Source organism: Stegodyphus dumicola, chromosome 4 (assembly GCF_044657685.1).
Source record: "Stegodyphus dumicola isolate Sdum_Otavi_A_Nest chromosome 4, ASM4465768v1".
NCBI classification, from domain to species: domain Eukaryota; kingdom Metazoa; phylum Arthropoda; class Arachnida; order Araneae; family Eresidae; genus Stegodyphus; species Stegodyphus dumicola.
The window spans coordinates 244,730,221-244,755,403 of record NC_140771.1 but is presented as its reverse complement, the minus strand read 5'-3'; the positions used below and the strand labels follow the sequence as shown (position 1 = coordinate 244,755,403).

The 25,183-nt window shown below is 31.0% G+C and overlaps 3 protein-coding genes across 6 annotated transcripts in view; 1 reads left to right on the top strand and 2 right to left on the bottom strand.

Moving 5' to 3' along the window:
- Positions 1-14,595, bottom strand: part of LOC146997848 (uncharacterized) — a 32,690-nt gene extending 18,095 nt beyond the window's left edge. For 2 of the 3 annotated variants that reach the window (XM_085816160.1, XM_085816161.1), the window contains exons 1-4: positions 14,536-14,595; positions 11,252-11,322; positions 5,460-5,528; positions 2,211-2,277 (exon numbers count right to left, since the gene is read on the bottom strand). In XM_085816160.1, the coding sequence (XP_085672286.1) occupies positions 2,211-2,277; positions 5,460-5,504 (112 nt within the window). In that variant the 5' untranslated portion in view covers positions 5,505-5,528; positions 11,252-11,322; positions 14,536-14,595. Of the gene's footprint in view, positions 1-2,210; positions 2,278-5,459; positions 5,529-6,336; positions 6,524-11,251; positions 11,323-14,535 lie in introns of those variants that run through there. The other variant, XM_085816162.1, reaches the window with a different exon arrangement.
- Positions 14,596-16,961: 2,366 nt separating this feature from the next.
- Positions 16,962-25,183, bottom strand: part of LOC118193265 (uncharacterized) — a 226,946-nt gene continuing 218,724 nt past the window's right edge. Inside the window, exon 9 of the transcript XR_015040899.1 lies at positions 16,962-17,071. The gene's annotated coding sequence lies outside the window, so the exon portion shown is untranslated. The remainder of the gene's footprint in view (positions 17,072-25,183) is intronic.
- The window catches only part of LOC118183504 (1-aminocyclopropane-1-carboxylate synthase-like protein 1), a 96,625-nt gene continuing 93,794 nt past the window's right edge, over positions 22,353-25,183 (top strand). The window contains exon 1 of one of the 2 annotated variants that reach the window (XM_085816157.1): positions 22,353-22,631. In XM_085816157.1, the coding sequence (XP_085672283.1) occupies positions 22,589-22,631 (43 nt within the window). In that variant the 5' untranslated portion in view covers positions 22,353-22,588. Of the gene's footprint in view, positions 22,632-23,622; positions 25,043-25,183 lie in introns of those variants that run through there. The other variant, XM_035353076.2, reaches the window with a different exon arrangement.

Below are 25,183 nucleotides of genomic sequence, written 5' to 3'. Positions count from 1 at the left end.
ATCAACCATAGGTAAAACACACTGATTTGGGCAGATGAGAGTTCTTTTAAGGCAGATGAGTTGTAAATATTAATTAGAATTTCATGAACCTCTACTTTGTCACTATATACAAAAATGGCAACCTCAGCGAAAAAGTAATGTATAGTCCATTTTGTTTGGGTATGAATTTTGCATTTTTACTTCTTACAATTTTACTGAATAAATGCACAATTACATATACAAAGGCTACAGGACTGAAATGCATAGCTGATTTATGATACTCATCAGTATACTTTTTTCCATCTGATCCTATTTCTTCTTCACAAAATCTTCTCTGTATATTATGAATTTTATTTTTCAAATGAACTTTATTTCAATTATAAAATTATCATTTCCAGTAACATATCAATAGTGCTATTAGCATAACCTACGGTAGAAAGTTCTCTTTCAAAATTGAGGCAAAGGGTTGACTGACTGACTGACCCCACAAATTTCCATTTCAAATTTTTTAAAGAAAAACAAATAGTTGATATAATTCACACCAAGAGTTGCATTTGCCTTGATCAAAATTAATATTATTTCACTTACTTATTTTGTATATACTGTTTTAGATACTTATTTTGTTTATGTAACAGCTAAACGTGGCTTTAGATATCAACTTTTTTCTTTCAGTCATATTGCCTTAGGGATGATAAAGAAAGATTAATGAATATTTTAAGTCTTTGCACGTGGCAATGATGGGAATTGCTTCCTATGAGAATCTTGCTCATGCCACATGAAGCAGTTGAAACAGACACTTCAGGTGTAAAAATTAATAAGGCTGCATTTAATTTTAAAAAACTATGAATTTGATTAATATATTTTTATTATTTGATATTAGTAGTGCATTTTTCTCTATATATTAAGAAATTAAACAAAAAAAATATTTCAAAGGAATAAATAATTGGTTCCGATTTAAGAGAAATAAATTCTAGATTAAATAAACAAAGTAATTTAATAAATTTTCTGCAAAAGTAACCAATTTTAATTATGTATCTTACCAATATAATGAACTCAGTTGCACTCACTTAGACATATGTCTCACAGAGTACTAAAAAAATCATGCTTTTATATGTAATTCTCATTTCAGACTGCAAAGTGAATCATATCTGGTTCTTTCAGGTTAAAAAAGAGTACTCCACCTCCTACACACTTTTATAAGGTATAAAACTGTTAAGCGTCAAAGCAGAAGCAAATCGAGTCCTGGTGCCATTAATGATTCTGCAATGAATTCTGTCTTTTAAAGAATTTTTAGACTAGGTCAATTCCTTAGCAGTGAAAAAAAAAACTGGATAATGGAAACAGTATTACCCGTTTAGTAATACCTTCAATTATGAAGATGCCACTTAATGATTTTTCCATATTTACACTCTAAGAATAATCCAAAAAGATATAAAGAGGACTTCAGATTTTGGAAAAGGCATAAGGTTTTATTCAGTTAACCAAGGAATTCATATAGCACCTTCCAGAAGATATCTGAATCATTTGGGACTTAGAAGCTTTTAAAATAATTAATATGTTTAATTTTGTGTTAAATTTACTCAATTCAAATAGGAAAAATAAATAAAGAGAATAAATATTTTTAATAGAAAATTACAATCAAAAATATATATTGAGAAAAGGCCTTCCTAATATTTAAAATTAGTCAAAAAAGCAAAACTAGTGTACATTTTTAAAAAAAAGTCGATGGATGATCAGGTAAATGTCTCTTTTCTTTACAAGCATTTCTATTCATGAAATTAAAATATAAAAATCGGACAAAAAAAAACTTAAGTATTTAAAATTCTATGTCAATTTAAGTTGCTTTTTTGCTTAATTTTAAATTTTACATAGATCTGTTACTTTTCTAATAATAAGACCTCTATGATATCTAAGTTTTTTTTTAAGTTACGATAGTTACTCTTTTTGTATGTGCATTTGAATGGTTCACCTATGGTTCACTTACCAAGGTTCATTTACTTAAATAGAAAATTAAAACAAAATACATGTTAACAACAAAATTATATAAAATATTCATTATTAAACATAATTATGATATTCAAATTAAAGAACATTGTTTGATGAAGGCAATTTTTTTCAGAATAGCCTTTCTTTTACAATATAAACTCAGATAGAATAAAAATGTTATATTCATGCCAAGATTATGCAATTAAAATGAGAAAATAATATTATTATGGAATATCAAACAATACCTCCTGCATCAGCTATACAATGGCTGAGGAGATCAATACAGCTAGTAACACCAGCAGAATAAAAAAGCTGAAAATATAAAATATTTGTAATTCAAGTACTACTTTTTTAAAGTGTACAAAGATTTCTACATTAAAAAGATATAAAGATTTTAAAATAAAATTTTAAAACATTAACCACATACACTAAAATTTATGCTCAAGTTTGATATATATATATATATATATAATTTATTTCCTAAACAATATTGATTAATTGATTATATTATCTCCTAAGTTTAATTAAAGTAGAATTATTTTATACTTCACCCAGGTCTTACCGACTGATATTATTCAAAGCCCCCACTGCCGCTAAGAATTTTCGGACACCCTACACTTATGAGTCAGACACGAAGAGAACACTTTGCCAACTCCCCCACTAGAAAGAATGTAAGTTACTTAATACCTTTTCTGGCCTTTATATCTTCATGTACATTCACTGTTCTTATTATATATTATTTTTATATTGTCTTTGATTTGTTTTTACAAAGTTTGCATTATTTATCTTATTTTGTAATCTATGTTTATTTCAACTTTACATTGAATTTGATTTCATAATGACAATTTCCAATGTTTAATTTTTACAAATAATATAGAACTCAAATGCATAAACATGAAGGTGTCGGGGACGGTTACTCGAGTTATTTCAGATTTCTCTACAGAAATTGCTTTTCACTCCAAATTGAATTGACTAAACTGCTTCATAAGAATAAGTTCTTTGAGTATCAGCATTGGTTTGTAATCCCTTCTATTCGCAAAAATATTTGGCTTGACTAGAATTGCCGGTTTGGCTTTATCTTATAACTCGAGTAAAGACGAAACACCTTCGTATTTACGTATTTTTATCAATTATTGTTCATTGAATTGGGAGTTGGTTTGTTCCCCTTGAAAAGTCAACTAATTTCCGATCAATAACAATGATTACATGTATTTAATTTTTCCTTTTACAATTGAAATTTTATTCTTCATGATGATTTTAACTCCAGTCCCCGCTAAAACATTATTAACATTTTGCTTTCAAATTACTTCAAAACATCTTTCAAAATATAACTTACCAGTATGGATTCACTCTTTTAAAATAATTCTACTTTAATTAAACTTAGGAGATAATATAATCAATTAATCAATATTGTTTAGGAAATAAATTATTATTAACTAACTTTGCAGCAATTGCGCAAGTAGTAGTAACTTGTTTTCACACTAAATGAATTTAAGATCATACAACATTATATATATATGTATGTATGTATGTATACACATTTTAAAACTGAAAAAAAAAAAAATATGTCACAATATTTCTATAAAAACTGTAGGAATTTAGAGTTTAAAAAAAGAAAAAAAAGGAATGCCTACAAAAATGGTAATGCCGCTTGTTATAAACCTAAAGAACTGTCATGTGCATGATTGCCAGATTTCCATACATTCTGAAAATTTTGCAACTTTTACAAATGTGGTTTCAATAATACACAAGAACCAATATTTGTTACAAACACAAGAACCAATATTTGTTACAAACACAAGAAAAAGTGCAACAAAAGAACAGCAAGAATATTTACTACTTCCTCCCCCCCCAAATCAACATTGCAGAATTATAAGTCATTGAAAGGAATGGTCATGAAGATACAGCCACTTTTATGCGACATACACAGGCTAATGTGTTAAATCTTTACAGTTATATACAAAATCAATAAGCAAATCTAAATGTCTACAGTTTTGCTATCATATCCATGAATAATAAATATTTTGAGAAACCTGCTTTCTGAATTTGGAAATGCAATTCTACAGTTCTTGTAAGAAGTTACAATGCAAAAAATACCTTCTTCACCATAACAAAAAAACTGCTACAGGGAAAACACCATCTTTATTCTAATCCAAAAATTGTGCATGGTTGATAGATTTTATGAAACAGCAGATCAAGGCAAGTGATGAACCGTCTACACAGTATAATGAACATTACACATGTAAGTAAGTATGCAGAATGGCATTTATCTTGTTGAAATAATACTTCTGCTACTAGTTGCAGAAGACACAGAAAGAAGGGCTATGGAAAGAAATAAGGCCAAATGATATAGTAATATGGCCTTTTCTTTTCTAAGTAGAGTAGGGCAAGCATAAATTTTGATGTCAATCTACACTGGTGAAATAAATTAAGAGAATTCTCATATTTGATCTATGATCTCCAGAACCACTGGACAGATTTTAATAAAATTTGGTGTGAACATAGGTTGATATAATACAAACAAAATAAACCTTTAACAGTTGTAATAGACACACATGTTCGTGTGTAACACTCATGGGAGTCTGAAGGTCTGAAACAGCAGTTGCAAAACACACAAGAAAATGAGTTAATAAGGGGTATGGTTCCTTCTTACAGTCATACAGGCCTTGCAGCATGATGTCATACTAGAAATAAGGCAGTTTATCTGTGCCTGTGGCAATTGGTCCCACTCATTCAGCAACGCTGTTTTCAGTTCCTGGATGGTTCTTGGAGGAATGTTGCGAGTTGTTATTGCCCTCCTCAGAGCATCCCAGACATGCTCTATAGGGCTGAGGGTCTGGAGACCTGGCTGGCCAATCCATCCGGCGAATCAACGAAAACATAGATTTTAATATTGCATTGAATTGATAAAAGACCACACATATTTTGATAAGAAACTATTAGTTAACCAGGAAAGTTCTAATGTATCTTTGTACAGATCAATCTCTCATGTGGCACACAAAATATAATATAACAGACAATGATTATAATATACATTGAAATTAATATATTTCATGTACCTAAAAAGAAAAATATTTGGCAGATATTTTAGCTCAACATTTTGTAATTCTGATAATATTTAATGAAAAACAAAATTATATAAATTTAGTAGACTAACTATATTAAATTAAGAAAGAAATTTTTTAAATATAAAATCTAGAAGAAACTACATTAGCCTCAAGACAACAAATTTGAAAGCATAATTACTAAAATATCTTCCTCAGGATGTCTACTGTAATTCACAATTTAACCATGACTTAATTTTTTTGTCCTTTGTTTAACAGGAATTATGACAGATAGAAATTCTTGCCCTTCCCAAAATAGTATCTGACTACTACAATAAATGTTACTGCTTTAATAGATTATTATTTATACTAAAATTCCTTTTACATAAATACTGACAATTTTTTTAAACTCTGCTATATGGAGAAATAACATGACATAAAATTTCTTACATCAGTTGGCTCTAATGGCTTGTGAGTTTCTAAGAATACTGTCATTAATGTTCCATGGCTTTCCTTAACCTTCAAAAAGCAGAAAATATGAATAACATGTCTTGAAAAGAATACGATATTTACATAACAAACATGAACAATGTGCAATAATTTATTGTTTGGAATTATTTTGTCATCCAAATGCAAATGCATCAAAATTGCAGGAATATTCATATTTGGACATATTTGAATTAACACGTGCAGAAGTTTCAGGTTGATAGAGACAGTTATTTAACTGCTAAAACAAAAACAAATACAGTCAAAAGTCTTTAATCCGGACTCGTCGGGACTTCGGCGATTCCGGATTGTAGATCATCAGTTTAAATCTGGTAAGATGGCATGCAGAAATTATAAAATTAAAAATATGAAACCGTAATTTATAAAATAATGAGCAATTATGATCTAAAGGATATCAAAATTTACCAAAAAAGAAGCCTAATATTTATTTGTTTACTTTATTAAACATTTCAACGCGCAGATGTTACGCATCGCCGAAATCAGAAAATTGCAAACAGAAAACTATTTGATTTGTATTCGTGGTATTTATAATGACGAGGAATTTGATTTAAATCATATCAAAGACAGAGTACATCGAAATTAAATACTACATATAGTAAGGAATTATAAGCCAAATAAAATAAAAACATCTGCCCTGAAGATAACGATAGTGTTGACAAATCAACTTCCAGTTCATTGCGCGCCGCGACGTCCCCCCCCCCCCGCGCATAGCAGTGTGAAATTGATAAACAGATTTCGGAACGGTTAGATAAACAAAGAATATGCCTTTATCCATTTTTTGTAGCAATTCGTTTTTTGTTTGATGGACATCGAAACATACTTTCGTTTTCTAGATCCTTTGGGAGCTCCAGCATCGGAAATTCTATTTGACATAATCGAAAGTTCAAGCTTACTTTTAGAAAATTGCTCTTACAGTCTGCAAAAAATAATAAGCCGGATCCAGTTCGAAGATTAAGGAACAACGCAATCATCAACATTAACTGAAATAGATAATTACATAATTTTAGCTTATACCGTCCGTTATATATTAAACGCGCACGCGAAAACGTATTCTGCACTTGCGCAGACGCATATGCGCAGTCGTTAATGTCTTGCGCGCACGAGTAAAACGCCTATGCGCATGCGTCAATGCGGCGCATGCGCAGAAAGATTTTAGCTTTGAGGTCCGGATTATAGATCATTCCGGATTATGGGTGTCCAAATTAACGACTTTTGACTGTACCTACACCAACTAGCAGTTGAGCAGTAATAGTGCTGAACACTGGCAGTTCGGTCTGAGGTTTGAATCCTGCAAACAGGCTGGCTGCATGAGCGATTTCCTGGTTTTCTCCATGTTACGAGCCAGTTTCCTTTAGAAAGTCCTCCATGAAGGTATCTCCCCTCTTAGGCAGATAGCCCTTTTCCATAGTCACATAAACCAAACCAAATACCTGCATGTGCACTGAGCAAAAATCATATACTTGGATGCAAGAACACCTGGGCTATACATTATTCAAAAATTAGTCCATGTCAGAATAATACAGTAGACAGTTAACCTTCACAGTTACTCAATGCTGTATCTTCAAATGATGATAGCTATATAGCAGATGTAATTATATACATCAGTGAATGGGATCATTATCAGTTTGTTAATGCAGGTTTTCTTACATTCTTCTATGGTTTAAAAAGAGAATCTTAACAGTCTAGATACAACATAACACAATTCTGCAACATTATGGTCCATTTCTCAGGAGGGAATGGGGTTCCATTCCTTTTGATAAATGGCAATATATATATATCCATTCCTTTTGATAAATGGCAATATATATATATCATATTAAGGAATAAATACAAAGTAAAAAAAATCAAAATCTAATCCAACTGTGTGCTGATAGCTACGACTACTGGTGGTAATAAAACAAAATAATTTTTTTTAAAAAAAATACATTTTAAATTCATGCCATATTCAGTTCAGAAAAAAAAAAAACACATGAAAAGCCCCCCCCCCAAAAAAAAAGAAGCACTGTGGCAAACAGCAAGAAAAAGGGAGAAAAATATACCAAACTCGAAAATGAAATTTGTATTTTTCACCATATAATCATCAGCGGAATGGTGCAACATAAGAATTAAATAAAACTGCCTGTTTCTGAACAAACTAATACAGAAAATTAAAGCTTAAAATTTTCTTTTCTTTTCTTTTATTAAAGTTATCTTTAAAAAAATCAAAGTAATCTGTGTCTATCAGTCTACCCCCCCCTACTTTCATTTGGCTACTGTACCTCTACTTTGACTGTAACCAGAGTACTTTTTCCTAAGATAATTTTTAAATTTTAAACTTGGATTTCATGTCTTTTTCGTTTCAGAAACACGCTGGGTAATTTTCCGTTTTGCCGGCACAGGCAATAAAGTCGCCAATAATGGTACAACTGATTCCAAACAGAATATCCTCCCTGGTAACCTTTTATGTCTCATTTTCAAAATAATTTACAGTCATTTCTTATCAGATTGATTGTTTCTTTCAATACTGGCATACAATTATATAGAATTTTTACCCAGATAGTTCAATTTTATGCCCTAAGACCATTCGTGGTAATTAAGTCAATTAGGATGCAATCACACCGCACACCCGAATGCAAAAATATAGAAAAGTCAAAGTTAAGGATTAAATTCATCAATTCTAATGAGAATGCACTAGCGACGTAAAGCACTGCAGATTTACATAATTTCTGAGTAAGCTATCTGTACGAATTGAAATAATTCTTGCATTTAAACTTTTATTCCAAATTAAGATTTAACTTCAAATTAATGTAGATAATTACTGAGAGAATTAGATTTTTGTAGCATAGTTTACGTGAGATGAGATCACTAGGGCTCACGTTATATGAACCGGCGAATCAGGATGTTGAACCATGAAAGCATAGTAAATTCTTAAATTAATGTCTTTTTATGAATTTATTGTCTTTATTTATTGGCCTTTTAAAAAATTTTAAATGATATTAAAATGTTTATGCCTTTAAAATAAAAAATTCTTAGAACTAACATTTGTTAACAATTTTTATGTGTATACTGTATGTTGTCGCCAATAAAGTCTGCTTGGCAAGATTTGCGCCGGATAAACGGAAAAGTACCATAAGCTGTTTTATTTATTTACTTTTTTTGTTGCACCAACCTTCTTATGACGATGTAGTGGAACATTTTAATTTCATTTTTTGGTTTCAGCATATTTTATCACCTATTTCTTGCAGTTTGCCACTGTACTTCTATTTTTTGGTCTTTGCATGTGTATTATTCCAAACTGAATACAGAATGAATTTTTAAATGCACTTTTATCTTATTTTACTTTGCATTATAGTATATATCTGCAGGATGTCCATAATTAAAGAACCCTATTTGAAAACTGCTTCAAACAAAATCAGTGCTCAGATAATTTCAATTTTCTGGTGGACTTAATGACGGGATGAGGATGTCTTAATATAGTAACAAATAGCATCAACAGAGGACATTATATTAATAGATTATATATTTAGCCACATCTTTACAATTACACAATTTTACAAATTTTGTTACAAAAAAATCTTATTTTACTTTGCATTATAGTATATATCTGCAGGATGTCCATAATTAAAGAACCCTATTTGAAAACTGCTTCAAACAAAATCAGTGCTCAGATAATTTCAATTTTCTGGTGGACTTAATGACGGGATGAGGATGTCTTAATATAGTAACAAATAGCATCAACAGAGGACATTATATTAATAGATTATATATTTAGCCACATCTTTACAATTACACAATTTTACAAATTTTGTTACAAAAAAACATGTTCCACATGATGGCAATCATATTCAGCTACCATCTAAAATCACAAGATGGCATGTGCAACAAATGACCAAAGTGTGTGTTGGGAAATGTTCAACACATGGCATGAAATGCTGGCTTTAAGATGAGGTAAAGTTCTTGGACTGGCATGACTTACTAGATATTTCAAATGTCCCCAATGCCACAAATTGCATGGACTGAGGTCTGTAGATTTGGAAGGCCTCACATTACGAAAGTGCCGGCTGTTTTGGTAAAATAATTTTACTAACAAAGTGCGATCTTATAAACATATCGTCATTGTGAGCAACAAGCACATTGAAAAGTCTTTGCGAATGTTTCCAGGTTTTATAACAGCTGCAGCATGACGTCGACAAAAATTTACAATTTTACTACAGCTTTTCAAAGTGAAATGCTCTTTGGCAATGCTATTTGTAACTATTTTTTTTTTCCTCGGAAAGACATTCTCATCCCTTCATTAAGTCTGCCACAAAATTTCACAATTTTCTGATCACTGGTTTCGCCTGTAGGCAGCTTTGAAATAGGGTTCTTTAATTATACACACCCTATATATATATAATGCAAAATGAAATTCTGCAGGATATCCCTGCAGAAAATATAATAGTAAATGAATGCCCCCTGGCCAGAAAATGAAAAATATTATTATTAATATGCAATGATATTTTTTTTTCCTTGATTTACATACAAATGAATATGAAATAAATCCACAAAAGCAATTTTTTACAAGATCTCAAATGTTCTGCTTCTGAATTTAGCTTTCAGGAAATGCTTGGCTTCATTGAGAAAATACAGAGAGAGATATGCAAAAAGTTATTATCCTTATGCATGGTCCACCAGCAGTCAAACAGTAAAACTGCAGTTCGCCCCGAGTTCAAATTTTGATAAACAGGTTGACTGCAGTTTCAGGAACTATGAGTTTTCATGGTTTTGTCATACGTAATGTGAACACAAGCTATTTCCCATAAAAGTCCTTCACTAAGGCATCTCTCCTCTTAAACAGATAGCCCTCATTTGTCATTTGCATTGTCAAAATCCAAGTAATCTAATCCTTAATGCATCAGCACCAGTACATTTAATAGATTAATTATTATTCTTTGTTTTCCCATTAGAACAAGAATTTATAATGTGATTTTACATATATGAATCAATTTACTTTCAGTTTTAAATCAATAAAATGAAACTAATTATTTTAAAAGTTTATTATTAATTATCACTCCTGCTTCATCATGGTTATCTTTGATGTGAAAATCAAATATGAAAAACCTTTTAATAAAACTTTACAGACCAACAACAGAATAATTAGAAATTTGATATTGCTCCTATTGGACAGGGGAAATCAAATTTATTTCCTTATTTATATACGATACATATTTTAATTAATTTTACATGTGCTCAAAGTGTAACAAAATATCTACATTTCTTAGCATTATCACAGAAAATATATTAAAATGACACACTGTTACAAATAATAATATTCATAGCAAAACAATTTTTAAAATTTTGTCCAATTTTGAAGCTTACTTCACGCCATTCTTAAAATCATTAAAATTATTTTTGATTAATATCAGAATATTAAACTGAGTGCTAGAACAAATTAAAAGAAAAATGTCTGCTAACTACATGACAAATCTACAAGTGTCGTTTAAGAGAAATTTTTCTATTTAATATTTTTTATTGATTTTTTCTACAGTTAATATAGGCATTTTGGCATATCAGAGTTTAGAAGTCAAGTTCAGAATTTATCTTTTTTTTTTTTTTTTTTTTTTTTTTTTTGGTCACAACTTCAAAATAAACAATGATATAACTAAGATATAATTCATTTACACGTGTTAACTGAGAGCTATAAGCATTTGGATTTACACCAAAAGTTTATCTTATAATGAGTGGTAACCCTCTCAATTAAAATAAAAAAAACTGACCTCATTATGCCATAAGCTTCTCTGTAGAGCAACATAGATGAATCACAGCACCAAATATCTTTCCTTGTCAGCTGTCACAAAATAAAAACTAATAAATGATGATAATAATAATGATAAATAAATTATAATAATTAGGAAAGAAGATATTAACTTGCTTTTCAAATAATTACATTATGAGCGTTTATCGAAATATGACTACTAAACATTTTACTGGACAAGATCTGGCACAGAAAACAGAATGGATTGCATGAGATGCCAAGAAGATCTAAGCCCATATATCATACATGACAGCTCATTAACAAGTCTGTTAGTATTTGATGCAGAATCTGAATCTAAAGATCCAATTTATGTCATCCTATTGATACTCGAGCTAGTCCACCGTGTCCTGCCTGTAACCTGCAAATGGTGACTTAGCCAAAGATCTACGAAGAAATTATCAGTAACAGTGGAAAATAACAATAAAAGCTGAAATAAAGATTATATTCAGAATGTTTCAGTTTGCTGTTGAATAAAAGGGAAAGCAATCTGAAGCATTTTCGATGTGACAGTTACTGATTACTCACTCATTAATTAACAATCATGCAGAATTATAAATTTAAATAATGTCTCTTTATATAATATAAACGGTTAGCCTATATTTTAGGGTGGCAATTGAATTATCGTCAAGTTGTTGTTTCATTTATGGTATCCTGAGTAGTTGAATGTTATGGAAACCCTAATATGATATGATTGGTTGCATGATTGCTGTGAATTTGACTGATGGGAAAATGTAAGGGCTTATTTCTGCATTGCATGTATTGTGTGCTATGTATTGTAAAATAGCTGCCGGTGTTAAACTGGGTGTTTGGTGTTACAAAACGAGAGAGCAAAAGGGTAGTTTCTTTTCTTTTCTCTTTTTTTTTTTTTTTTTATTTTTTTCTGAAGTGGTTGAGGGCAGAAGAAACGAAACTTTGTTGGATGTAATTCAACGGAATTACAAGTGTCCTGTTTGTACGAAGGAAATTCATATGGTCAAATGTAAAGACCGTTCAGATGGCTTTGAATAAGTTCAAATGCTCACCACATAATGTGCTCCATTAAAAAGGGAACATGGTTTCAGGAAAGTTTTGGAATGCTGTTAAGGAAGTTTGTGTGCCACAGACTGAAGACACAGAAATTTCTAAATAAGGTAAGTGGATATTTCCTTTGTGTAGAGCGTAGATGCGATAGTAGTGCATAATGCTTTTTTATGTTATTTCATTGATTGATTAAAATGCAGTTTATTAAGATTATATATTTTTTGTTTTATTATACATTAGAATTGGTATCAAATAAAATAAGAAAAATATTTTTAAAAAATCTAAGTTTTTATTCCAATTTTTGAAAAAATATTATTGTTGCCAAATGGCTACATTACGCAAAAAAATATAATAGGCAAATGTTTAATAACAATTTTATGTAATAATACATACCTCATAAACTTGTTCAAACTATTTTAAAACTTTGAATACATCAAAATAACAACAAACTCAAAATCAAAAATTTGTAAATGCAAATAATGTCCACACCCTACACATCAACTCATAACAATGACCATTACACTGTTAATGGTGCCGCCACACTGAAACTTTCAAAACTATATACGTAAACAGTATGTATCCAACTGGTTACACTATGCAGTGAGCTAAAACTTGCGTTTTGATTTAATTTACATGACTAAATAAGAGTTATGTTGCCAAATGGCAACTACATGCATTTAAGGGTTAATATCTTTTTTTCAAACTAAATTAACAGAAAATGGATAAACAAGACTTTTTGTTTTTAGCTGCTTATTTCAAATTAAATTCAGAAGTTTTTAAAAAATGCATCTATTATAACTCTTATTCAAAGTTATTTTTAAGGTACAAATCTCTGTCTTAAAACTATGTTCTGCCAAATCCACTTGTGTGTGCTAGCATGCAAAAGGATTTGTGTAGCTTCTCATTAATAGATGACACGTGCTAAAAATGGCTGCACTGAAAACTGCTTGTTGAATCAGGTGTTAAATATAAACAAAGCATTAAGAACTTCCAAAAATAATTGATTATGGAAAATTTAATTAAAACTGAGTGAAATTACATTTGCTTAGAAATACAGAATGCAATGCTTAATAATTTAAAAATGAAAAAACTTTAAAATAAAATATTAAAAAAAATTAATCTACAAGCTAATTCTATTGGTTTGCACTAAAAAGTATGAAATAAAATGACTTTTTGACCACAGCACTCAAAAATTGCAGTTACTGTTAATATCTTTATATTAATTCTAAAGCAGTCAATAAATATAAAGGTACTAACAGCAACTGCAATTTTTATTGCAGTTACTGTTAATATCTTTATATTAATTCTAAAGCAGTCAATAAATATAAAGGTACTAACAGCAACTGCAATTTTTTAGTTTTGTGGCCAAGAAGTCGTATAATTATTTTACAAGGAATTTAAAATTTATTATTTTATAAGGTATTTTCTTCTCTCTTTCCATCATGCCCACGTAATGCAACTTGACACCTATTTCAAGAGTTCCAGGTTCTAGTCCAAAGGCACTATACATACCACCTTTAAATTTTATTTCATACTTTTTTGTGCAAATCAAGCTAATTAATAGAATAGTCTGTACATTTAAAAAAAAATTTTTTTTTACTCTAATTTAGGTCAAATTTTATTTTCAAAGAAAGGAATTGTATTATTGAAATATTACTGAAATCTATGGCTTATTGTAACACTTTCATTCGTACGAGTGAATAAAATAATGCTTTTCTCTTCCTTATCGGGACCTACTGAAAATTCTGCACCAACAGATTTTACACTCTTTGCATATTTGTTGTCTTTAATTGAATACATGGTAAATTTGGCAATATTTGAAAAAAGAAACTTGTCATTTCAAGGGCTTTTTGCAGATGTGGTCAAAACATTAACTTGCTCTCACCACCTTACCAACTTGGAGCCAGTCTAAAAATGTTTGTGGGAGAATGTATATTCTCATTGATTATATATTGCTTATCACTGCAGCATGTTTTAATAAATAATATCAGAAAAAAATCGCAAACTAGTAATTCATTTTAAACAAGAAAAATAGCCAACATCAGGACATCTTTATTTTCTACTCATCAGAATTTAATTTTAAACATGATTCATATTTCCTACAATAATTGATCCACATTTATCAGCTGTTTCATTAACATTTATGATAAGAAACAATCATTAACCACTATACTGAGTGCACCCTCCCAAAAAAAGAACCTAATGAAATAAGAAAAAAGCACTTACTTGCGGATAAACAACGTCTAAGCATAAATTATTGACAGCAGTTGCAAGGTTAACAAATCCCTTAAAAAAAAAAAAAAAAAAAAAAAGATTAACAATTTAGTGAGAACAAAATGTACACAAATATAAAGCATGGATCTAAATTTAAAACACTCTCAAATGCAAGAAAATCTTGCACTTTAAAACTTTTTACAAGGATAAAAGGACTTGCATATATTGTTACAAATTTTGTATATATGCAAATAATTTTAGTGAAATGTATCAAATTGTAAAGCAAAGCTCTGCTGGAAAACAAGATTACAGAGGCATGTCCATTTAACACTGAGGTAAATGGTTACAGTGCCAACCTGGTGATGCTTTTGACGACTAATTTTTGCCACCAAATTTGGTCGGAAATTCTCAATTATCGGCAAACTTTGCGATATTTTGGTCCAGTCCCCTGATGATCCTTAAAGACTGTTACCTTCATGGGTGAAGCCATTTGGAATTTCTTGAAAAGGAATGATGATATGTGTTTCCATATCATTGATCCAAAAATTTAAAAAGAATATTGTGAATATTTAAAAATATAGTATACAATGTTCTATTACAATAATTCACGTGTACCATCAACAGAAAATCGGTGATCTGCAACTAATCATCTCAAGAACATCGGAGATTTGCCCAAGAGTTACAGAATTATATCATGGAATAGTATATGGCATTTGTATGCCCTCATATCCCATCATATACTGACATATAATGTCTTACTAATTAATGGCATTTGTGATATAATTAATACACAATGTGTTCAATAACTGAATTCTGTAACTTTCACACTGTATTGTCTAGCTTTTTACATATATTCAGATTAAACAACTGCTTAAGGATATTTATTTTTTTTAATCTGCACTCCTCACTGAAACTCATTCCAACTTCAGTGCCGATTCCGGAGAGCATTTGTGAACTCCTAAGTAATTTTGAAGAAAAGCATTTATCAAAGCCTTTAGTTATATTTATATTAATGATGCATTTAGCTCTGTCTATCTTTCACACTTTTTAAATAAAATATATGCATACTTTTTGATTTTTTTGTGACGTTCTTCTTCCCATATACACAGTGATCTGTTTATACTAAGAAAACTGTACAAACTCAGCACTGTGTACAACCTCTGCACCAAAATCCTAAAACAAGAAGGAAAATAGAGGCACATAATACCTTCAAGGGAGGAATATTATAGAATTTGTGCACAGAAAATTATGTCAAAGGTTTTTAACGAAGATGACAAAAACTGCAGTATGCAATCAACCACTACAGTCAAAAGTCATTAATTCGGATACCCATAATCCGGAATGATCTATAATCCGGACCTCAAAGCTACAAACTTTCTGCGCATGCGTCACATTGACGCATGCACATAAGACCTTCATGGCTGCGAATATGTGTGTGAGGGTGCGCAAAATACGTTTACGAATGCGCGTTTAATGTATAATGGATGGTATAAGCTAAGCTAAAATTATCTAATTCAGTTAATGTTTCAGATTGCGTTGTTCCTTAATCTTCGAATTGGATTCAGCTTATTATTTTTTACAGACTGTTAGAGCAATTTTATAAAAGTAAGCTTGAACTTTCGATTATGTCAAATAGAATTTCTGATATATATTTACTAATATGTAAAGGATCTACAAAGTTAAAGTATGTTTCGAAGTACATTAAACAAAAAGTGGAATTGCTGCAAAAAATGGATAAAGGCATATCATTTATTTATCTAAACTTTGTTTATCTTTAACGCTGCGGCACACAATGAATTGGAAGTTGATCTGTCAGCACTATCCTTATCTTCAGGGCAGATGTTTTTGTTTTATTTGGCTTATAATTCCTTACTAAATGTAGCATTTCATCTCAATGTACTCCGTCTTTGATATGATTTAAATCAAATTCCTCGTCATTATCATTCGCTTCCGATAGCGAAGAAAGTGACAGAGGTTATCGAAAACGAAAAAATTTCGATTGACAAATTAGTTGGTATTCTTGACACAGCAATTATAGGACTTGAACAGTGGAACTTTGTAACTGAACAAGAAATTATGTCTGTTTATAGAATTAAAGAGAATGTATTATCACATAAAAACGAAGCAACTTAAACAACTTACATTGAAAGAAATGTTTAAATAAAGTAAACAAATAAATATTAAGCTTTATTTTTTGTAAATTTTGATACCCTTTAGATCATAATTGTTCTTTATTCCATAAATTACGGTTTTATATTTTTAATTTTATAATTTCTGCATGTCATCTTACGAGATTTAAACTGATGATCTATAATCCGGATTAACAACTTTTGACTGTATTATTTCATGTTGATAATATAGAGATAATGGAATCACCTTTCAAGAGGTACATGAAATAATAAACAATACAGTGTAAAATATCCATATGTATGTCTTACCTCAGGATTTTTCGCTTCATCATATTCATCACTATTACAGATTCCAAGGTATTTAGTCAAGAAATCTTCCCAATTTTTAACAACTTCTGCTCGTCTTGAAATGCAACTAGCTATAGCATAAAGGTTGAAAATGAACCAATTAATCAACATAAGCATTTCAAATGCATCTTAAAATATCTATATAATGTGGTCTTAACACTGGGCACCTAAAGAAACCAGTGTTATGATCATGTTATATAAAGTGTCTGGGACAATATTTTACAAAGTACAACAGTAACATTATATAAAGTGCCTGGGAACCTAGGGGTTAGGCTATATTTTAGGGTACCCCTTGGATTATTGCTAAGTTGTTGTTTCATTTATGGTAACCGAGTAGTTGAATGTGATGGAAACCCTATTATGGCATGACTGTGGTGAATTTGACTGATGAGAAAATATTTGTAAGGGTTTATTTATGTGTTGGTCATTGGTTAGGAAGTACATTACTTATTTTGTACTTTATGCTATAAAATACCTGCTGGTAGTATGATTAACCTGAAGTTTCTGTACACTTTAGAACAACTGGGAAAGAAAGAAATAGTTGATTGATTGATATGTAAATGAATATTTAAATAGCTTCATTCACCTTGCGGTAAATTACACAGTCAGATTTAAGGATTTGGAAACCGGAGCTCATATCAACACTATGAAAAGTATGTGGTGTGTAATAAAAAGGGATTTTCAAAAGAAATGCCAGCGATAGTCCAGCAGTATGGAGAATAATTTTAATTTTTACTTTTGTGAATTGATGTGATAATGGCAGTATATAGTTTCTAGTTTAGATAATTTTAAATAGTTTTTGGATATTGTTAAGATACTCTGTGTGTCTCATATATCAAAGAAACAGAAATTTTTAAATAAAGTTAGGCCGATATTTCCTTTTTGTATTGCATAGATTACATAACATGTATTTCCATTCTCATGTTATTTCCTTGTTTGATTTAAAATGTAGTTTATTAAGATTACATAGTTTTTTCTAATTATGTTTTATTGAATTACGTTTTGATGCCATTTTACTGGAGAGGACATTAGACATAAACAGGAATGGCGCCAAAAAGTTGCAAGTTTTCGCCAAGGGGTACCCTGAAATATATTTTTACCAACACAGGCATTATACATGTCCATATATTGAAAATTAGTTATTTTTGAGACAGTTGACATATATAAAAGTTTCAAGAAATTATGGCTTTGTTTTAACGAAACTACCTCTCGCCCCCTGGCCCAAAAAAGAAATAAGTAAACAAACAAAAAATCTGGAAGCTTTGAGATTTTACCTTATACCCCAAAGGGACCTTTTTATAACCTTTTCTGGGTTACCTTTATTTATTAAATGTTCTTTGCACTTAAACCATAAAATTCAATTCAACAGCAATATCAGCAAATAATCTTAAGATGAGTATGTCTTTAGAATTTCTGATGCACAGTCTTGCACACTGGAGATAAAAATGTTTTTTCGTACAGTTTTGCCATTGCTCGTTTTAAAGTCATTGAGTTTGTTAATAAAATATTCGTTGAAGTGTTACAAAATATGAAATTGATAAAAAAAACAAATTTGAAATTCCAAATTAAGGCTTTCAAATGCCCATACTCGGTGGAAGATTACATTATTCAAAATTTGATGGCTCTAGATACTGTTGTTTTATCACAGTGCAAGAAACATACATACATTTATGCAGATTCTTCATTATTTAATTCCTTTAAATATAACACAGGGTGATAATATTTGGTGGCAAGAATTTGAAGGTTGAACTTACATTTACAGCTTTCAATGCAAAATGCCAAAACGAAATTAATAGTCCTTCTGGGCTAACGACCTTTGGACTAATAAATAAAAGATAAAACATGGTATTCTTCACTTTATACAATGACAATATAAATGCTGGCACAAATTTTAACTGGAAACTGAAATGGCAGCCCTAACAATATATACGACATCATGAAAAGAATAACAAAATCTAAAATAAAAGTATATTTAAAAAAAAAGGTTGTGTACCGAAATTCACTCATAAGAACGCACTGTAAATATTCCAATCCACAATTGTACAATAATTTATTTCTAGTTGCTTGACAGAATTTTATGAAAGTGAGCTCTTAACACCAGACATAAAGATAATATCTATCAAAAAAGAAAGCCATTTCTGATTATCCACATCTCTGATTTCAACATTAAGGAGAATTGGCATGTTTTGGCATATTTTCTAGTTTGCCTGCAATAACAACCAAACCACATTAAGTATACTTCATCTATGTGCATTTACATGATTTATAGGTACTTCCGTATTATCCTATTGACTACTGGTGGAAATTTTAGCAATGATCGGCAGCTGCCAATCATTAATGCAGAATTCTAAAGTACACAGTCATGCATAATCAGCACTAAATCGCCCTACTTGGCAGGTCTCCGGAATAATATGTAAGTACCCATTTATATTTAATTGTCATTTTACTGAATATTACACACCATATGTAAAGGTGTAAATACAGTACAAAGTCCGTAATCCAGACTCGTCAGGACTTCGGCAATTCCGGATTATAGATCATCAGTTTAATCTGGTAAGATGGCATGCAGAAATCATACAATTGAAAATATGAAACCGTAATTTATGAAATAAAGAGCAATTATGATCTAAAGGGTATCAAAATTTACAGGGAAAAAAAAAAAAAAAAAAAAAAAAGCTCAATATTTATTTGTTTACTTTAGTAAACATTTCTATCAATGTAAGTTGTTTAAGTTGCTTCATTTTTTGTGCTAATACTTTCTCTTTAATTCAATAAAAAGACATAATTTCTTGTTCAGTCACAAAGTTTTCCACTGTTCAAGTCCTGTCATGGCTGTATCGAGAATACCAAGTAACTTGTCAATCGAAATTTTTTCGTTTTCAATAACGTTCTCTGTTACTTTCTTCACTATTGGAAGCGTGCTTTACTGGCTTTACGTGCATGCATAGCGGACGAGCATGTGTATCAAACGCACAAACAAGCAGCATCAAACGCGCATGTGTAAACGCATCACGCGGATGCGTAAGTTTGTGGCTTTGAGGTCCAGATAAAAGATCATTCCGGATAATGGACATCTGGATTAGAAACTTTGTACTATATTGGCCAAAAAACTTTTTCTTCTTCAGATATGTTTCTTATAAAATGCTTCAGCTAAAGTAAAGTATCAGTTGCACACCAAATTCAGTGATTTTGCTGTTAGATAATTTTACACTAGTAATCTTACTTTTGCTGTTAGATAATAGTATTCTGGCAACCTTTTTTTTTCTTACATATATTTTTTAATTAATAAGATTATGGTACATTCTCTCTTGGGCATGTGTTGTCTATTTTTATACCAGTTTCAGTAAAAATGGTTTGAAATGGTAAAAACAGAACCCTTCTTTTTTTTTCATTACATTGTAGTATAGCTTGTTTCATTACATTGTCGTACAGTCAAAAGTCGTTAATCTGGACTCGTCGGGACTTCGGCGATTCCGGATTATAGATCATCAGTTTAAATCTGGTAATATGACATGCAGAAATTACAAAATTAAAAATATGAAACCATAATTTATGAAATAAAGAACAATTATGATCTAAAGGGTATCAAAATTTACAAAAAGAAAAAGCTTAATATTTATTTGTTTACTTTATTAAACATTTCTTTCAATGTAAGTTGTTTAAGTTGCTTAGTTTCATGTGATAATACTTTCTCTTTAATTCTATTAAACAGACATAATTTCTTGTTTAGTTACTAAGTTCCGCTGTTCAAGTCCTATAATTGCTGTGTCTAGAATGCTGATTAATTTGTCAATCGAAATGTTTTCATTTTCAATAACCTCTCTGTCACTTTCTTCACTATCGGAAGCGAATTATAATAACAAGGAACTTGATTTAAATCATATCAAAGACAGAGTACATCGAGATGATATACTACATTTAGTAAGGAATTATAAGCCAAATAAAATAAAAACATCTGCCCTGAAGATAAGGATAGTGCTGACAGATCAACTTCCAATTCATTGTGCGCAGCGTTTCTCCCCCCCCCCCCGCGGCAGAACAGCGTGAAATTGATAAACAGATTTCGGATTTCAAAACATACTTTCGCTTTGTAGATCCTTTACATATTAGTAAATATATATCAGAAATTCTATTTGACATAATCGAAAGTTCAAGCTTACTTTCATAAAATTGCTCTAACAGTCTGCAAAAAATAATAAGCCGAATCCAATTCGAAGATTAAGGAACAACGCAATCTGTAACATTAACGGAATTAGATAATTTTAGCTTAGCTTATACCATCCGTTATATATTAAACGCGCATTCGTAAATGTATTTTGCGCACGCTCACACGCATATTCGCAGCCATGAAGGTCTTACGTGCATGCACCAATGGGACGCATGCGCAGAAAGTTTGTAGCTTTGAGGTCCGGATTATAGATCATTCCGGATTATGGGTGTCCGAATTACGACTTTTGACTGTATTGTATTATAGTTTCAATGTACTGTATTCATTGTAGTATAGTTTACTTCATTACATTGTAGTATAGTTTACTTCATTACATTGTAGTATTGTATTATAGTTTGAATTGTTCTTGGGTGATTGTGATTATGACCAATGCACAATGTTAAGGTTGTATGCAATGGCAAGTTTGTGCAATTACCCGATACTTTTTTGGTGAAAACAGGTTGGGTTAGAATAGACTGAAGGGTACCCCTTGTATTATCGCGAAGTTGTTTCATTTATGGTAACCCGAGTAGGTGAACGTTATGGAAACCCTATTATGATGTAATTGGTTGCATGATTGCGGTACATTTTGGAATATGGGATGTTTTATAAGGGCTTGTGCTGTGTGTTGGTTAGCGAGTACATTGCTTGTTTTGTCGTTTAGATGATAGAATGGATGAATGTAGTAAGATTAATTTGAAGTTTCTGTATGATTTGGAACAAAAGGGGGAAAGTGCATTAATTGACTGGTGTGTAAATGAAGGTTTACTTAGTAGCCATTTTCAGGACACTCCGGAATACATAGATTATTTTTTTACTCTTATTTTTGTGAATTTATGTGGTGACGCCGATATACGGATTTGATTTCAGATAATCTTAGGAAGTTTGTGGATGTTGTTAAGGAATTTTGTGTGTCACAGACTGAAGATGAAGAAATTTCAAATAAAGTAAGTGGATATTTGCTTTGTGGGTACAACTCTAATATACGCCCTAATTTCAGCAAATGTGGCGATATGTGTTCTGCGCTGGTTTTTGGCACGATTGCGTGTTCTATGGCAACCCGGTTGACGTTGAAAAATCTTTCGCTGGAGCTCGTTGGTTCGTCTCTGTGTCTGAGAAGATGGGAGGGAAAGATAAAATGGTAGTTGTTGAATTGAAGTTCGGCAAAAGGAAATATCATTGTGGTTATCCTGTTGAGGGGTAGTGGGTATTTGGAAGTGTGGAAAGAGGGTCTGGGAGATTATTTTTAATGGCAGTGCATGATAGAAGTAGGGATTTGTGATTTTATTTATTTGTGAACCATAGCATAAATTTTCTGGATAGTGTGTCTGGCTGTCATGTAAATACGATAGTGATTACGTGGCGGCATGTTAAAGGCGGTATGAAATTTATATTTCTGCTATTCGAAAACGCATTAATTCATGGTAAGTGCATTTTATTTTATCCTTGTTCTTATTTTGTAGAATGTTATGTTCATTGGTTCTTTAGTATGAATTTCTGTCGTTATTGTTGTTTTTTTAAATTGTTTGAAATTTATTTTAGTTTATTTTGTTGTTTAGTGTCTAGACTGAGCAATTCGTAGATGTTTTTTAAAGTTGAAACAGAATGCTGTGTACATGGTATTATTTGAAATTTATTGTTGTTATGTTATTTTATTAAAGCGAGGAGTGCGTAGATCGTAGATTCCTTCCTTGCCTAAATTGTGCAATTCGTAGAATTTTTTTTAAGTTTAAACAGGATGCTGTGGACATGGTATTCTTTGAAATTTATTGTTGTTATGTTAATTTATTAAAGCGAGGTGTGCGTAGTTTGTAGATTCGTTCGTTGCCTACATTATGCCATTCGTAGATGTTTTTTTAAGTTAAAACATGTCGCTGTGTACATGGATTCTTGTCAAATATTTTTGGTTAGAAACTTTACGTTTTTGCTATCTAAATTTTTTGTTTTTGTTTCGGATTTTTATCTAAATTGTGTGTTCGAAACGTAGTTTTTGCATGTGCGAAAACCGCGTTTTTGGAGACATTTTAGGCTAAAAGTTCAAAATGTAGACAAAAAATTTAGATAGTAATATGGCAGCGTGAAGTTTCTCGCCAAAAATATTTGGCAAGAAATTTGGCGACTTGAGGGCACATATCAGAGTAGTTCCGCTTTGTGTAGTGGTTAGATGCATAAGACGATTTTCCTTTTTTATGTTATTGTTTGGTTTAAAATGTAGTTTATTGAGATTATGTATTTTTTGTTTGCCTCTACTGTAGAATTATGTGCTCCTTTGACTTTTTAAGTGAAAATATATCGATGTGTACATGGACAAAGGAAGTGTACAATGGAAAGTTTGTGCAATTCTCTGATGATTTTTTTTAAGTGAAAATAGGTCAATGTGTATATGGATAAAGTCAAGGGAGTGTGCAATGCCTAACTTGTGCAATTTTGTGATTTTTCCTAAGTGAAAATAGGTTAGTGTGTACATGGATAAAGAGTTTGTGCAATTCTTTGACTTGTTATTTTGGCTTTGCATAGCAGTGACTTTTTACACTAAAATCGCCACTCTGAAAAGCCAAAATAACAAGTCAAAGAATTGCACAAACTCGGTATCCATGTACCACCAAAAATTGCCAAATTTTGCCAAGGGATACCCGTAAATATACTTTTACCACAGATTGCTGTGTAAATGCCAGGAATGACAGTTCAAAGAAAGATACTTTCTAATTATCCATATCTCCCAACAAGAAGTCATGGAAAAGTATTCAGAAGACAAAGCAGAATGTCACCAAAAAGTTATGTAACAATACAGATGTCACTAAAAATATTTAAGTGACAACCAAAATGCATTTTATAGCATATCTGTTTTGGCCAATGTGTAATGTCAAAGTTCTACGATGACCAGTTTGTACTATTATTTGATATTTTTTTAAGCAAAAGCAGATTGCTGTGCACACAGGGTCAACAGTGAAAAAAAAAAAAAAAAAAAATTCAAAAAAAAAAAAAAAGATAAATGTTTTATTACTGATATTTCTTGCCCTTTTGATTTCGTTGACTGACTCCTCTTGTATAAAATTCTTAAGAGCATGGACATATTGGAAATGGCTGTTGCCTTTTGTACATCATTCTAGCAAAAAATTAGTAACCAATGAATTCACAAATGCCTCCAAAGTCACCAACGAAATCACAACATTTCAGTAGGTCTACGGAAAATCGGAAAGTACCAAAAGGAATTACAGAAGAATTTCTAAAGAAAAGTAAGAGTGTCTTTTTTAAAGGCCTCGTGTAATCTTTATTTAATAATTAAAATTTATATTAGAACTTGCTAAAGTATATTTTCTTTCGATATGTTGATAATGTTTGCAAACTTACAATGAATATTGATAACTTAATAAACTTTTTTAGTACAACTCTGATAAACGCCCTAATTTTACCAAATGTGGTGATATGTGTTCTGCGCTGGTTTTTGCCGCGATTGCGTGTTGTATGGCAACCCTGTTGACGTTGAAAAATCTTTGGCTGGAGCTTGTTGGTTCGCGAAGATAGGGGGGAAAGATCAAATAGTGGAAGTTGTTGAATTGAAGGTCGGCAAAAAGAAATAAAATCGTGGCCATCCTGTTGAGGGGCAGTGGGTGTTTGGAGGTGTAGAAAGAGGGTCTTAGAGATTATTTTTAGTGGCTGTGCATAATGGAAGTAGGGATTTGTGATTATTTGTGATTTTATTTATTTGTGAATAGTATGAATTTTCTGGATAGTGTGCCTGGCTGTCATATAAATATGATAGTGATTACATGGCAGCATGTTAAAGGCGGTATGAAATTGGTATTTCTGCTGTTTGAAAAGGCATTAATTCATGGTAAGTGCATTTTATTTTATTCTTGTTCTTATTTTGTAGAATGTTATGTTCATTGTTTTTTTAGTTTGAATTTCTGTCGTTATTGTTGTTTTTTTTTTTTATTTGTTTGAAATTTTAGTTATTTTAGTTTATTTTGTTGAT